Source organism: Vidua chalybeata, chromosome 5 (assembly GCF_026979565.1).
Source record: "Vidua chalybeata isolate OUT-0048 chromosome 5, bVidCha1 merged haplotype, whole genome shotgun sequence".
Lineage (NCBI taxonomy): Eukaryota > Metazoa > Chordata > Aves > Passeriformes > Viduidae > Vidua > Vidua chalybeata.
This window is the reverse complement of record NC_071534.1, coordinates 799,224-815,017: the sequence shown is the minus strand read 5'-3', so window position 1 is coordinate 815,017 and position 15,794 is coordinate 799,224. Positions and strand designations below refer to the sequence as shown.

The window sequence follows — 15,794 nt, the reverse complement described above, 5'->3', positions numbered from 1 at the left end:
AATTTTATGTACTTGGGACAATTTGCAGGGGTTAAAGGCTTGTTTGGGAACCACTGGAAGCAAGTGCCACCTGCTGCAGTTCTTTGTGCTAAGGCTTTGTTTCTGGGAATGAGGGTGCTGTACAATATACGCCCCAAATTTTGAAGGAGAGCCATTGATTGCTGCCACTGGTTTCTTGCTACCCGAGCACTTTGTCCTTCTTGCCACCTGCCAGAGCTGTCTGATCACGGTGCGAGGGCTGCAATGCTCACAGCTGAAAGGAAAGGGGATGTTTAGCATCTCTTGAGCTTCCAGACTGCACCAAGCCTGGGCAGGAGAGGGAGGCCACGCTGGGGCAGGAGTGAAGGGAGCTGGTGCTGAAGCCTGGCAAAGCAGCACCTGCACTTCTGATGTGAAAGCATCCAGTGCCAGGGAGGGGAAAGCCCTGAGCACACTGAGAAGCTGCCATGTGCTAAGGAATGCCAAAATGTGGCAGCAGTGAACTGCACAGGAGCCCCTGGTGCTTGCCAATTGATCTGGGCAGCAGGAAAAATGTGAGGACACCTGCTGGGATTTCCCTGCTTGTAGAGTAATGGATCTCCTCCCTTACAAAAATCCATGGTTTGCAACATGCTTCAAGCAGAAGCATTCAGATAATCTGGGAACTTTTAGAAAAAGAGCTGTACATGCTCTTCACTGGGGAAAGAGTCACTGAGGAGACAGGAGCACCAAGGCTTGACCTTTCAGAAACAATAAGGGTGTTTGAGACTGTTGACCACAAATGCCCTTTTTGGAACCTGAAGCTGTGTGAGTCTTCTCCCCATCCTGAGATAATAAGCTCTCAGTATATTCCAGATAAACATGGGTTTTGGAAAGCCTCAAAACTGACAGCTGAAAGCTGTCTTTGGTTTAGCTGGGTGTGACAATCCAGGTGTGAGGGCTCCTCACAAAGTTCCAGAGAAACTCCTGGGTGACAGGATTGTTGTGCAAGTGTGACAGGAGGGGAAGTGCAGCGCTGTTGTGCCATCAGCATTGCATTTCTACTGGCAGAAGAAATCCTGTGTCTCACCTGTGTGGTTTTTTTTTTTGGTTTTGTTGTTAAGATTTTCAAGAGGCGCTGCTCCAGCAGTAAAACTGGAAAGGTTGTGTTTAGGAGGATGGTTTTGTACCTGAATCCAATGGCTTCCTCACTCTAATTTCTCTAAATCTCGACCCACCACTGTGATTAGAGCTGTAATCTTATTTCATGTTTCATTCCAAGAAAACAGATGGGAATATCTCCCGTTACATCACCTGAGAGCCTGGCACTGACTGAGATGTTCCTGTGCTGTAAAGATCTGAGTCACACAGCTGAATAATGCCGAAGGAAGCAAATATTTTTGGATGTGTAGTTTGCCCAGATGTCACCTTCAGTGCTCTGCGCTGCAGCTGTGCTGTTTTCCCTTCAGCAAAGGGCATGGAGGTGGCTTGGCCAGCCTGACTAGGTATTAATTGTGCAGATGCCTTTGGGGAGAAGCACTGACCTCGTGCACGGGCAGGGAATGGTGTGGGACTGCTCTGCTCCCACCACGCAATGCCACACCCCAGTTTGGGTGGCTCCCACCAGCCCTGCCTGTGGCTGATGAGGAGGCAGCCACGGCACCCCTGGAGCAGGTGACGTGGTTGGCTGTCCTTGGAGGAGGTGGCTCAGTGTGACCCAGAGCCAGGCCCACACGTGGGGGTAGCCTGGGGACTGCTCAGGCTCTTTGTGGATGGGGAAGGGTGGGACATCTGACAACCTTCCAGCTATCCTACCAAAACCCATTACCTTTGTGCTGGATCTTCTTTGGGCCAGAACCTCAAGCTGCAGCTTGCTCCTCTTTCCTGGATTTCACTCTGGCACCTACAAAGAAATTGAGATTTCTGTGTCAGTGTTTTGGCATCCATGGAAAGGCAGAAAGAGGTCATAGCCAATTAGAGCAGTAATTGCTTTTGCCATTGCACCTAAACCTGTCTGTGAGTGAGTTTTCAGAAAGCTTAATGCAATAGCTGGGAAACGTAAATTACCACAAAAAAAATAAAAATATCCTACCTCTAATTCTTTCGGTGTCTCTGTTGGAAAAGGCAATATTTATAATTGTCAGTGTTAATTTTCTCAGTGATCATCCAACCCAATCCAACAGGAGATGAAGGACAGTCGTAGGGTGGATGGCAACCTGAGCGCCCATCTTAAAGACTTTGTACAATGTCAGGAACTATTTTTGAGTCTACACTTGAATTATTTTTTCTTGAATAACTTTAATTTTTTTTCCAGAAAGTCTGCTGTAAATGTGCATGAAAAAAAAGGAAAAGGAGGAGAAAAGCATAAGGCTGCATTAAACAATATGAGGAAAGAGTAGAGGTTATGCAAAGTTCAAGAAGCAAAGGGATATGGCTTAGAAAAACACTGAGATAATGAAAGATAATATATAGATGAAGTAAGTGCAATATTGTTCCCCCTGAAACTTGCCTTGTGGGCTCCTGAGGGAAAATAGGAGTTGACATCTGCTTACTTTGGATTGCCTAGCTGGAAAAACATATGAGATGATACACGTGAGACCACATCCTTGTGGGGCCGTGGCAGTGCTGATGAGAGTGGGGAGCTCTAGAAGAGAGGGGAGGTAGCAGCAAGCCAACTGTTCTTGATCAAACAAGACAGAGAAAAATAGGATATTTTATAAGCCTGGTTTAACACTGATTTGGTGCATTTTGTTCCTTTTTTCCTTTTTCTTAAATTAAGAATCTAGTGCATTTTTTGGGAATGTTGTGGATAGAAGCAGTGCCAGGTGAGTTTAAACATGGGTTTAGATTATTTATTGAGAAGAACCTTAGATTAAGATTATTTATTGAACAGAAACCCAGGGCCTCATTAACCTTTTTCAGAATAAGGCTAATGAGACCCTGGGTTTCCCCAGGCTTGGTTGATAGCCTCCCTTATTGGAGGCCCGAGGAAGAGGCTGGGAAGTACTACTTTTTGGGAATTACCTTGGCACAGTTGCTCCTGCCTTAAGGTTATGAGATGACTTCCTTCCCTTTCAGCCCCATTTCTGTGCTTGTTTTGGAAACTGTTTCAAAAAACACTGAGTTTTGGGGAAGCACCTATGAACAGGCAATTGCTTTGTTCTGAAGAAATTCCCAATAATTTGGTCCAAGCTCTTTTTTACCCTGAGTCTGTCACAGACATGCCTTAGTTCAACAGCAAGTTTCTTGATCAGATTCCTTGATGAAAGCATAGAAATCTAAGTATTTATGTCAGTATGCTCCTTAATTCTTTGTATGTTTCATGTCTAAAATGTGAATATACTTTAGCCTCCTTTGTAATTTTTGAACAGCATGGAGTTCAGAACAGTGCATGCTTAACATTTGAAACATTGTATGAAGATATCTGAAAGCTCTTTTTCATACAAGGGCTTCTGTAAAAGCCTTGGGTTTATTCTTTAGTCTTATTTTTTTTCTTTCAGTTGCTTCTCACAATAACATAAAGGCAAATGTAATGGAAACAAGTACTAAGTTCTGGGAATGGCAAATAGAAAAAGGATAAGTAGAGAAAAAAGTTCTGCTTTTCACAGGACTTCAGAAGTCTTTGGGACTTGCTAGAAGTGCTGGCTCTGGTCCAGTGTGCTTTTATTGGCATACATGAACAAATTACCCAGGGCACAGCTATTTTTCTTACTGCAGTGAAAACAGGGACCCTGAATAGAGGCTTTGTGTAGGACAAATATTTTTCCTTTGAAACTGGCTGCGAGTTTAAAGTTTATCTAGTGTGCCTTCTGGAAAAGGGAAAATTTCACGTCTTAATCCCACAGAATAGAAAATGTATTCTAGTTTGGGCGACCCAGAGCTCTATAAACTCATTGGTGAGAAGCTGGTATGGTTTTATAACAAGCAGCATCATTCTTGCCTAGAATGTGGGAGGAAGCTCTGTTTATATTGGTTGTAGCTGTGTCCCTCAAAAATTATCTATGGATCTCTTCCCTCTAGCATCTCTTGCAGGGCTCTGACATTTTCGAGCCACATGGGTGTAGCCAGGAGGATAAGGGCGTTATGGGAAATCGTTTTTAAGATAACATTCACTGCTCTAAGGACTGTCTCCATGGGTAATTCTTCTAATTCCAGCTGGAGCTGTAGCTCACTGTGTTGTTGAGTGATTGCTCTTCAAAACCTGGCAGCATCCCGGAGCAGCAGGGTCTCCAGTGAGGGTCATTTGTGCAAAATTCCCATCAGTTGGTGCCTCAACTTGAAACACAAGAACCTAACTATTTAACCTTGCTGAGGTCTGCAGGGGGATAACCTGAAGGAAGATTTTGGATGAGTGCTTCTTGAGTAAAGTGCAAGATCACGAGAACCACGTCTGGAAAAATTCCTGAAGAGGTTGGACGTGAATGGCGCAGTCAAATTTCCCCAGCCTCACCTTTTTGATCCTTTCCTCACCCAGCCAGGAAAGGATCAAAAAGCATTACCTCATATGGCTTTTTAGCTCCTTCCCTTTCTCCTTCCCACCCACACTTATTTCACACACATTTATTTCTAATAAAAGCACCGGTTGCAGAGCGATAAATTCGTGTTCAGAAAGATTTCTCTAAGTTATCTTTCTCTAAAACCTGTGGGAGCTTTCCAAAAAGTATAGCTCCACTGAGGTTTCCTGGGGCAAGGTATCTTGGGCTTCTGTCCCACACTATCTGACATGAGTTTTAAGAAAATTTGACATTAAAAAGCCTCAGCAAATGTTTTCAGTTGAATGAATGAGCAGATTGCAATAAAATACCTGTTGCAGCTTTTCAGAATCCATTTCTAGTGAGAGTTTGTTAAATTTGGCTTGGTAATCATCAATGACAAATTCCTGGGGAAAATTTCCTTGTGAAATTCAATTTGAGGTAATTGCAGCAAAACCCGTTTTGTAGTAATTATAATTTATCTTTTATAAAGGTTTCTAATTTTGTTATCCTTAATCACTGTATGTTTGCTGGAAACTAAATATGTGATTGTAAAGGCATTAAAATTTTAAAAAGTATATGTACTTTTACTTCTGAAAGTTAAGCCTGTAAACTTGCCAAGCCTGGGCATTCACAGCAGAGACTGCTTTTGAAATTGTGAATCTGTGAATTGAGTTGGAAAATAATCATATTTATGCATTTGATTCGGCTAATTTAAAACAAATCAAAATATCAAAAATATGATTTTTGCTGAATTTATGTTTCTGGAATGGAAATACATCCAGAGGAAGGGCTTGGCCCAGATTAATGGATGAGAAAATTGTATCTGTACAGTGAAACATAAATGATTGCAATGAGATAACCAGGGGCATGGAGCACCAAAAGTTTAAATCCTATTCCCTTCCCACAGATTGTGGGGTCTGCTATTGTTCAGCCTATTTTCATCCAGGAAACAATTGCTGAGTTACATAAGTGCACTGTAAATACTGTGGCAGGGTGTGACTTCAGTCAGCTGTGACCTCAGTTCAGTGAGTTCTTTTACACTTGACTCACTTCTGCTGAATAATTGCAGCCCCGATGTGGACAAAGGCACAAGATAGTGCCTTTTGTTGACTTGCTTAATTGGAATATATTCCTTTTTTTGGGTTATGCGTGCGTTAACACAAAAAAATCGATGCTCAAGTTTTCTGGTGACACCAACAAACCTCTCCAGCTGATGCTGGTGATGCCTGGTGAAGGCTGACCTAGAACGGAGACTAGACAGAGCTAAAGAATAAAGTAGGGATTTATTAGGAGGCCTCAATGGATCCACCTTGGGCAGCACAACCCGAAATGGACACAAAAGTGGATGCCCGGTCACGGGGTCTCCCATTTTTATAATTTTTGGTCCATTTGCATCTTGAAGTTAATTATCCAATTAGAGCTTTAGGTTATGAACTCCCATCCTCCTTGTTTTTCTCTCTTCAGCCCACGTTGTTTGGGCCTGAGGTTTGGATCATTTGTCCTTGGTGCCCAGCTGGAGCAGGAATTGTTTTGTCTCCCTGCTCTGTGCACAGAGCTCACCATCCCATGATGTGAAGCCCAGACCCACACACTGAAGCAGCAGAGAATGTGAGAAATAGAAAAGCTAAGCCTGAGGCATGCCTGGGGTGCAGGTGAGTTATTGCATGTCTGAGAGGGCTGAGAGCTGCGAGGACCACGGCCAAGGTCACCTCCCTACTGCAGTCATGTGCCTGGTTTGACCTCAGGTGAGGGGGAGCTGTCCTTGGAGTTCATTGTTTCAGATTCATGCTTCAGAAGGAAAAACCATCAAGGAAATGCTGTTTGACTTTGCTCTTCTGTGCGAGCAAACGAGCCACACAGCTCTTCTCATGTCTCTACTTAATTCTGCTGTAGGAGAATGGTTTCTGGAGTAAGAAATGGTTTTGGGTTTCCTGGTTGGTGGCAAGAAGGTATTTCAAGCAGAAGGGAGAGGAGAAAAAAAAAAAAGTAATATTCCACTGAAAAGTATTTTTCCCAGTGCAAATTTTTCAGTGAAAACAAAATAGTTGTTTTTTGACTGCATTTAATTGAATATCTCAGTTGGTCCAGTAATGGTATTATGGGCTCTTTTCTTTCATAGATGGGAAAATCTAACAAATTTGTTGTTTGTAAAAGTCAGTGACTGCTACTGCAAGGGTTTGAAATAGTGCAACTTATCCTCCAATTTTATTTAAGAATTATTTGGCTTTCCCTGCCTTTTCTCTCTTCTGCCTCGTTTTCAGAGTCTCTATGGACCTGTTGTTACCATGTGGACACTGTGCATCTGGGCCCCTTCTCCTGCTAGTAATGAAAAGTACAACAGGGAGTGATCTGGAGAGCAACTCAGGAGCAGCAGCTTCTCCCATAGATTCAAGACAAAGCAGGTTTTGTAGGCCCCAGAGTTTGAAAAAAAAAAAAAAAAAAAGTTTCCTGTAACACAGGGCAAGTTTTAAATACACCCAGTCCTCTGCCAAGGGTGTCCATGAGCCAGCTCCAGCCAAACCTGTGTGCTGAGGCAGGGCACAGATTTGACTCCCAGCTTCACAACCACGTCTTTGAGAACAAATTCTTCTTCTTATGTGCTTTCTGTGTGTATGGCAAGGGAAAACTGCTCCCTTTTAGGAGGCTTGCTGACCGGGTTTGCCATGAATTCAAATACTCTCCAGGAATCACGTGTTAATTTAATTCTTTATTATACACACAACGTTACAAGTACATTGACAATATTAGGGGAATATTTTAAATTAATTCTGAGAATATGAGTACTCTTCTGACTTTTCTGGAGTTAAAAACTTGTTTAATCCCCAAAACGTTTATTGATGATGTTTGGTTTAGATTGTGTTACCTAAAGTCATGAGGATTTGCATATCAGTCTGGTGAAACCTTGTTTGCACATTATTTGAGTCAGGGGAGTTTGAAGAGTTAGCATCAGTAGAATAGCATGTGCTTGTTTATTAAGTTTTAAAATCAAACTTTTAGATTTGCTATTGAGGTCCACTGTGAGCTTCTCCTTATGCTCAGCATTGCTGATTTGTTGTGGTCTGATCAATAACTTTTCATTTGTACCTATTTGTTCACCTTTATTAAACAGAGCCTTTTCTGATTACACTGAACTGCATGCAAACTGCCTTTTTAATTTCTTTTTGGGTACCATATGGAAAATCTAAATCTTCCAGTAAGACATGGAACATGAACCCTTGCCATACTGAAGTTTGAGGCCTTCCAGATGCATGTTAGTTTGCATTCAGAGCACTTTGCTGGTGCAAGAGCTGAAGATTCAATAAACAAAGCTAAATCATCAGGGAATGCCAGCAGTGGGTGGTCCACAATGGTTTGGAGTGTTTAAGATCATCAGGAAGCCAGTGGATGTTGCTGCTACTCAACTTTATCTTGTTTAATTCAGAACTGTAACATGCCACAGACCCAGAAATTGGTTTCCTATGTGAGTAACCAATGGACTTGAATAATTTCACCAAAAACTGAAGAAAGCAAATTTGTGAAAACAAAAATTAAGTCTTGCCACATTTCTATTAAACCAAATTAGAGAGGTATTGAAGAGTGTTCCTGTCTTTTTTCCCCTCCTCCTCCTTCATGTTAGTTTTTATAGTCTGGTTGGAGTATGTCATTATATGGTTTCAGTTCAGCTTTTGTTCTGAACTGTACATGCCAGTTTTAATATTGTCCCTGTGTCATGGCACAGTTATTAACTGGCTAATAAATGTGGGTAGGTGGTGAAGCCAGTTTCATTTGGGCAACTTGCAGCAGGTTTTTAACTCTGTTGGAAGTTCTTTCATTTTTTGGCCAGAATGAGAGGAAAACTTTGTCTAACACAGCACTTAAAGATATTATCTTATTAACCTTTATATATTCTAGAAGGTTTTAGAAATTTCCGTTTCTAAAGTGATGGCTTTAAAGTTGGCTGTATCCTGCAGACTGACTTTCAAAGTAGTGTCTGGAGTGCCCTCTTTTGAAATCTAATGATCTCATTTGAAGGAAATAAGGGGGAAAAAATCAGGAGTATGAAGAAGGGAGATACAGCTGTGGCTTCTGTGCTGGGGCAGCAGAATTCACCAGTCAGCAGTTTTTGTTTTATTAAAAAAAAAAAAAACAAAACAAAAAAACAACCAAACAAACAAAAAAAAAAAAAAAAAAAAAAAAGTAAGCAACAAACCCACCAAAAGCCCAAACCAGGACAAGTTTTTTACATCTCTTTTCAAGTGGAGGTGCTGAGTGAGTTGTTGTAGACACATTGGAATTGGGATTTATGAGTAAAAATGGTTTCTTTTGCCAGCTCTACTCTACTTGACATAGACTCAGCAAAAATACTGATTTTTATGGTACATCATAATCCCTTTGTTCTACTTTCCTCTACAAATTCCTCCATATGCCAATAACCCCTTCCCCTTTAGACTGCTCTGTATGTGTGGAAGGTTTTTTGTTTGGATTTTTGGGTTGTGTTTTTTATCCTTTCTTTTTTCTTTAATACAAGATATATTCCAGCTGTGGTGATGCATCCTGCAAGGACTGCATGATGATCTTGATCTTGGTAATTAATACTCACATTCCTTTAGATGAGCTGGTTAATTCTCTAATTAAAAATAGCAGTGAGTGGTGTCTACAGTGCTTGGCATATTTATTAACGTTCCTTTGTTGCAATGGGGATTTTAAGTCTTTGAAGCTTTTGTATCTGTAAAGCTGTTTTATTTTCTTTCAATATGGTTAATTATAAATTATGACCCAGACCTGAGTGAAAGGGATGGAAATAGGTTGCCATGCCAGAATCAGAACCTGTTTTCAAGCAGGGTCTTTATTAGTGTGGCAATAATAAGGGCAAAGTCTATGAACATGATCTGAGGTTTATTCATTCAGTTCTTCCTGTTGCTCTCCATATGTCTCCCCTTTCTCAAAATAAAAGATAGCCATCTTAATTGTATTGTTAGACTATTTCTTTAACAGTGAATCACTGGGAAATATCATAGCAGGAAAAAGAAGACTTCCAGGGCATTTTTTAATCCTGTTAGTTTTTCCAATGGAAAAACTAATCTTTTAGGAAGCAATTTCTGTTCTGAAGACAGATCTTTATCTACTTTGGTTGATAATTGTGACCACAAATTTTCTCTAATAAATTTATCCTGTCCCTCCTGCTGAAAGGAATGCTGCTAATGAATTTAGCATACTCCTCCTTAGTGAAGGACTCAGGGAAGAGTATTGGATTTCAGAAAGTGCCAGTGAAAATCAAAAACACTTTCTGAAGCTGGCAGCACCAGCATTGATCGAGCTTGTCTGGTGCACGGCTCTGTGGAGAAGGATGTGAATACATTTACAAATCCCCCCGGGCACTCTGTGTGCCTTGTCACTGTCCCTGCCTGGACGGAGAGGTGATTTTTGTCTTTAGTTGCTTGAAATGCTTCTACCCCTGTGACCCCTTACACAAACAGGTAAATAATATTCTGGGGTGAAACTCAGCTTTCTATAAGGAGTAAAATTCAGGCAGGAGAAGCAGACACATCCAGTCCTTTTCTCCCCACCTCCAGGTTTCTTTAGCAGGAACCCCAGTTAGTTAACACTGCATCCAGCACCAAAACCAGGATGCAACGAAGTGCAGATTTGCATAAACTAAAATGCAGTGTAATTAGTGCAAGGGTCGTGCTGGACAGCAGCTCTGAATGCAGAGAGGTCCTGGAGGAAACAGCATTTTCAAAATTATTTTATTAACACATTTCCTGGTGCTGGGACACAGGAGTGAATACTGGAGTATATACAGCTCAGAGAGCTTCAAAACCGGCTCATAAATATTGTAGAGTGGCTTGAGAGAGGCAGAGGGGACAGCAGTCACACTGGTGGGGAATCAAGTCAATTTATTTTGAGTTCAAACTTCAGCACTTGTAGGGCCTGGCTTTCGATTTTCTGCATTGATTTTTTGCTGTCATCTTTTCTACCAGCTTTTGGGTGCTCCAACCTGCTTAACAGGAAACTGAAGACACTGCAGAGCAACGCTGTGCTAGCTCAACTGATGGCAGTTTTTCTCAGAGAAATTCTGCTATCAGTGCTGAGGCTGGAAAATCCCCAGGGATCGTTTCAGAAGCATTATTACTTATGCATTCATGTGCATCATCTTGGTGTTTCTCTCCAGGCAAGATGTCCAACAACCAGCAGAGCTCATGTTTGCTCTTGGTTGTGCTCTGAAGCAAGTCCCAAAACAGAGAGCAGCAGCAACGTTTCACTTGGCTCCACAGGGTGTATTTCTGCCAGGAGTTTCCCATTTGTAAAATCTGTGGCTGGAGTGGAGCTACAAATAGGAGAGTAATGGGTCAGAACAACAAGGTAGACATGAGGAGATACTGCTTAAAAATTTAGCACCGGTAGGGAAAGTTGTGTGTGGGTGAAGAGGATGAGGTTTGAGAAGAAACAGATGAAAAATGGCAAGTCACACAGCAAGTTAAACAGTTTTTGTCCGTTCTGCAGGTCAGCAGTGCTGAATGCTGAGGGGGAGAAGTAGGAGGCATTTTTACTGAGTGCACAGTGAGCTAGGAGTACATGGAATTTTTTTTTTTAAATTTTTTTTCCTGTTGTTTTGTTCTTCCGTAATACTTTTGAAAGGGGAAGGGTGGAGAGAGAGTGTCCTTATCTGACATTGCTACATTCACCAGGGAATAGTGTTGCCTTGTAATGTCCACTGCTTTCTGTTTAGGCTGGAGTTAGAGCTCTGCTCTGGCTGGGGAGAATTCTGGGGGGTTTGGGGGGATACATGGTGACAATAACATTCTCTTAATTAGTAGACAATAATCTTTCCAGCCATTATTGGCTTTCCTGTTCCTTCCTGTGCATCCTTTTCTCCTTAGCTCTTCCCCCTCCATAATTTCTAAAATATCCACATCATTAAGTTGTTTCTCTTTTGGTTTCCATAGGATATTGTGATCTGCCACTGGGTGGGACTGATTGCTTCAGGAAGAGTGGAAAAGAGCACCAGGCTCTAGGATATCTAATTTTCTCTAATGATGCAGCTCTGCCTTTCTGGGAAAGTTGTTTTGGTGTTTGTTTTTTTTTTTTTTTTTTAATAAACTGGGGGATTTTGTTACTTTCAAACTCCTATTAGGAAATGACATGGCAGGACAGATGGGGAAGACAAAGAGTTATTTTTGCATTTTGATGTTTTTTAAAAATAGTGCTCATGGCTGATCCAATCGTGCTGTACACTGGCATGATTCTCCCCATGCCTGGGATTATCACCTGTAACTGCTGACTGCTAAAGAACAAAAGTGCCTCTGTCTCAGAAATGGTTTCTCTGGTATAGAGGCTGGACCCTTGTCATGTACAGAGCTGCTGACCATCAATATCCCTTCAAAAATGAAGCTGATGGCAGCAGGGAAGTCCTAGGTGGATTTTGCTCTTGTTGAGACAATTTTGTGGATTGTTTTCTGGTTTTCCAAAATGAAATATTAATAAATATTTTAAACTGATTAAGTATACTAAATAATAATTATATAATTAAGTATACTAAAATAATATTTGTATATTAAATTATATTTGTCTTATTATTATTATTGTAATGTCTATTTTCTTCTTGAAATCTTATTTAACTTTCCTGGTTTTCCTGGTTTAAAATATTTCTTTTTCATTTTCAGAGCAGGCATGATGGTTTTTTTGGTTTTGTTTTGTTTTTTTTTTTTTAGGATCCTGAGACATGACCATTTTTGGTCATATTCACAATTAAACTGTTTATACTTCAGGCCTAATTGAAGAGGGATTGTACAGTTAATTGTGAAGGGTGTTTATTTTAAGGTCTGGGACACCAGCATAGGGTGCTGTGAACTGCTGGGCTGAGGTGAAAGGGAGGATTAAAGGGGAAGTGGAGTTTATTAATAAACTCCTGGTGGACAATGGCTTTGCAGTGTGCAGGGGGTGACTTTTGCTACAGGACTGAGTGGTTATAAGAGATGAAAGAGCATTTGAGATGAGAAACCCAGTGGAGAAAGCTGTACAAGGGAATAGTAAAGCCCTGCACATACTGTTACCTTTTGTGGCTTTTCACTTTTCTTCATCCTGCACTTAATTAAAAAAAAATTAAAGCATTTTCCTATTTTTTTTTTATGAAACATTTAGGTTGAATGAGATCCAATTGTGTGATAATTTTGGGGAGTCACGAGTAGCTTTTTGATGCTGTTATAAATATTTGGTCTAATTATAAATAATTATAGTAAAGGGTTTGTTTGTATTCACATTCTGGAGGTTTCTTGAACCAAGTGACAGGAGCATTGCATGAGCATTGAAATTGTCATGTCAGGGTAGTTGTCCTGGCATTTCAAAAGCCATGGAAAATTGCATGGGGGACAGGAAATATTGCTGGCTTTACTCAGCTATCTAACAGTAAGTGGTGTTTTGTTTGCATATCAGCTAAAGCTGACTAAAACTTTTGTGTTTGCTTGGCAGAAGAAGCTGCTTGCTTTTTTTAATTTTTTTTTTTAATAGTCAAAATTTTTGACTTCAGATTTTCAGTGTCTCTTCATTCAAACTATAACTCTGAAGCTTGTTGTATATAAGTGCTGGTGTGCCTTACAGTGGACAAGTGTTTATTCATGAGAGGTGGTTTCTTTCCCCAGTGTGAAAATCGGCTGCTCAGCTTTCTTGCTGCTTTCAAACTCAGTGTGTCATGCTGACTTCAAAGGCTGAAGCTTGAAATTCTAATATATTCCACTCTAATATATTGCATTCCTTCTACTTAAAATATCTGTTTCACCACCTCCATAAAAATGAGTGAATACAAATACAAACCAAGTATTTGTCAGATTAAGATGTCAGAGCAGTGGAATTATTCTGAGAGAGATTTCAACCAAGGGTTTTTTTTTTATCCCAGATCTCACTTTAAGACAGTTGCAGAATTTCTTACAAATAGGCCTATGAAAAAGACTACAAATCAAAAAGGATTATGACAAACAGAATTATTCAATAAATGCTATCTTAAACAATGTGTGGATGGAAAGTGAAGTGGGGATACCAAGCAGCAGCAGAGATAATTTGTGTGTTTTGGATGTGGTGACTCCATGGAAGCTAATCACAGGGGAAGCTGTTGAGCAGGGCAGCAAATTGAGCTTGGTTGCAGATGATGATAAGAATGAAGAGCTGATAGGAAGTGGTGAGGAGCCCAGGGGCAGCCTGGGCTGGACAGGAGCACTCCGAGCTGCTCTGCTCCGAGCCACTGAAACGGAGCAGGGAGTGCACAGTGAGCTGGCAAATTCTGCTGAGAAAATGAATAGTTGTATCCTTTCAAGTCATGGGATGATTTCAGGATGCTTCCCAAAGGTTGTAATTGCTAATGAATTGAGCAGCACTCAACATGGGTAGTAATTTATTGGAGACAGCTGTTAAGGACTGCACTCCATAAAAAGAGTCTTAGAGCAGCCAAACAGGCTTGGATATGTGATACATTTGTGGGGCAAAGTGGGCTTGTGTCACTAAAGGGGCTCTGCAAAGAGCCAAGATCTAAAAGAAAATGAAATAAATTTTAAAAAATAATAGACTTACATACATACATACATACATATACATATATATGTATATATATGCTAAGCCAAATTATCAAGTAGGTACCCACTAAAAGCAATGCTGCCCTTCCACATGATTTCACTTGGCATGTCAAATACACCCCAAATACAGGTGCATGATTTCACTTGGCACGTCTAACCCACCAACAAACACGCTGTTCTAGTTAGTTCTGCTAACTGCATCCGAGGCTGGGGGTGCCAGGTGTCTGTTCCTCAGGAAGGTGTAAAAACTGTGCCCTCAGCACCAAGGAGCAGCAGCTTGTATGTCTCCTGAGCTGACTGATGGGTTTAGAGCTCAGCACAGGTTTTGGCTGCCCTTCTGCAGGGAAGAAGGAAGTAGCAGAGTACATGTGGGCGCTCAGTGGGTACTGGAAGGTCAAGCAGCTGCTGCTTCTTTGTAAAACAAGAAGAGAACAGTTAATGTGGGGCAGGTGAGATGAATTAGGGCCTCAGAAGATAAGCTGGCTGCAAGGCAGCTCCAGTGTAAACAGAGCAGGTTGTGCTTACTTTGGAAATGGAGCTTTTTTTGTAGGTAGAAATTTGATCTGATACGCTTTTGGCTGTTCTGCAGCGTGACTGAAATGTAGAGAAATATTCAAATTTATTATATTCATGTAAATATGTAAGTGAAAGAGTATTTGCCCATGGTAAATTTGAATATGAAAGGGTTATGAAAGTCACTTTCCAGAGCTAGTTTTAACTTCAGTGGGCATGTTATTAAAGGGAGAATTTTTTAAACTGTTTTATGATGGCCTGTTCAGCACTGCTTTTATAGGAAAGGTTTCATTTGGCATGCCAAACTTTCAGGATGTTAAGCACTGCTTAACACACACACAAAAAAAAGAAAGTTCTCTTAAGTACCAAAATAGCTAACCAAGTTTCCTTTTGTGTTAACAATTGTGTTTTAATTTGATAATGCATCTTTCTAACAATCCAGCTGATATGTTTCATAAAATATGTATCAAAAGGTCATTTCAAAAGTTGCATTTGAAAGAAATGAATTGAGGGCTGAAATCAAGCACGCTTGAGTAATAAAGTTGCCATTTGGAACATCTTGTTCACTTTTGCAGTAGATCTTGTTCTTTGTTTAGTGAGCCTTTTATTTCTACAGCTACTCCTAAAGACCATTGTATCAAAAATAATAGCTTTGTTCATAAAATTATAAATTGTTTGAAGCTATAACTATCAAATTGCTACTGGGAGAAGTTCCATTGTGGGTCTTTGAGGCACCACTGGGATGCAGTTAACAACAATTGAGCTTGTTGATGCAATTTCGTTCCCATTTCAGCCATAATTTCCTCACTAGGTTTGTATTACACCTTCCTCTCTTAGGAGACCTCAGTTCACGTGCTGCTGTTTCTCTTCCCAGGTGGTTTCTCCCAGTGAGTGGCGGTGAGAATGAATGGGCACGTCTCAAACACCCCTCCCGGTGGATATGGAAGTTACTTCCCTCAAATGAAGTAAGGTTTTGCCTTTGACTTGTCTTTTATGGACAAAATGGTGTTGTGCTTCCTTCTTTAGGCCCTCATTTCAGCTAGAGCTACGATTAGTGGGTCCCACTGGATTATAAAGGTGTTTTCTGTAGAAGTGTGAGGGGTTTGCAGACCAAAGGGACAGATATTGTTGTGTTCATGTGAGGGGAAACTGTGTTACTGCATGGACTCCTCTGGATCAGCAAAATAAATTGCTGCAGCCGTAACATCCTTACGGTGTTACTCGGAGAGGCCTTTGTGTGCCTGAGATGTTCGAGGGCAGCTCTGAGTGAGTGCATGTTTATGCATAAAAGATGAGGCTGCCTCTC

The 15,794-nt window shown here is 40.9% G+C and overlaps 1 protein-coding gene across 5 annotated transcripts in view; it reads left to right on the top strand.

Moving 5' to 3' along the window:
• The window catches only part of EPS8 (epidermal growth factor receptor pathway substrate 8), a 125,322-nt gene that overhangs the window by 58,649 nt on the left and 50,879 nt on the right, over positions 1–15,794 (top strand). For all 5 annotated transcript variants that reach the window (XM_053943500.1, XM_053943497.1, XM_053943501.1 and 2 more), the window contains exon 3: positions 15,363–15,453. In XM_053943500.1, coding sequence (XP_053799475.1) covers positions 15,392–15,453 — 62 coding nt within the window. In that variant the 5' untranslated portion in view covers positions 15,363–15,391. The remainder of the gene's footprint in view (positions 1–15,362; positions 15,454–15,794) is intronic.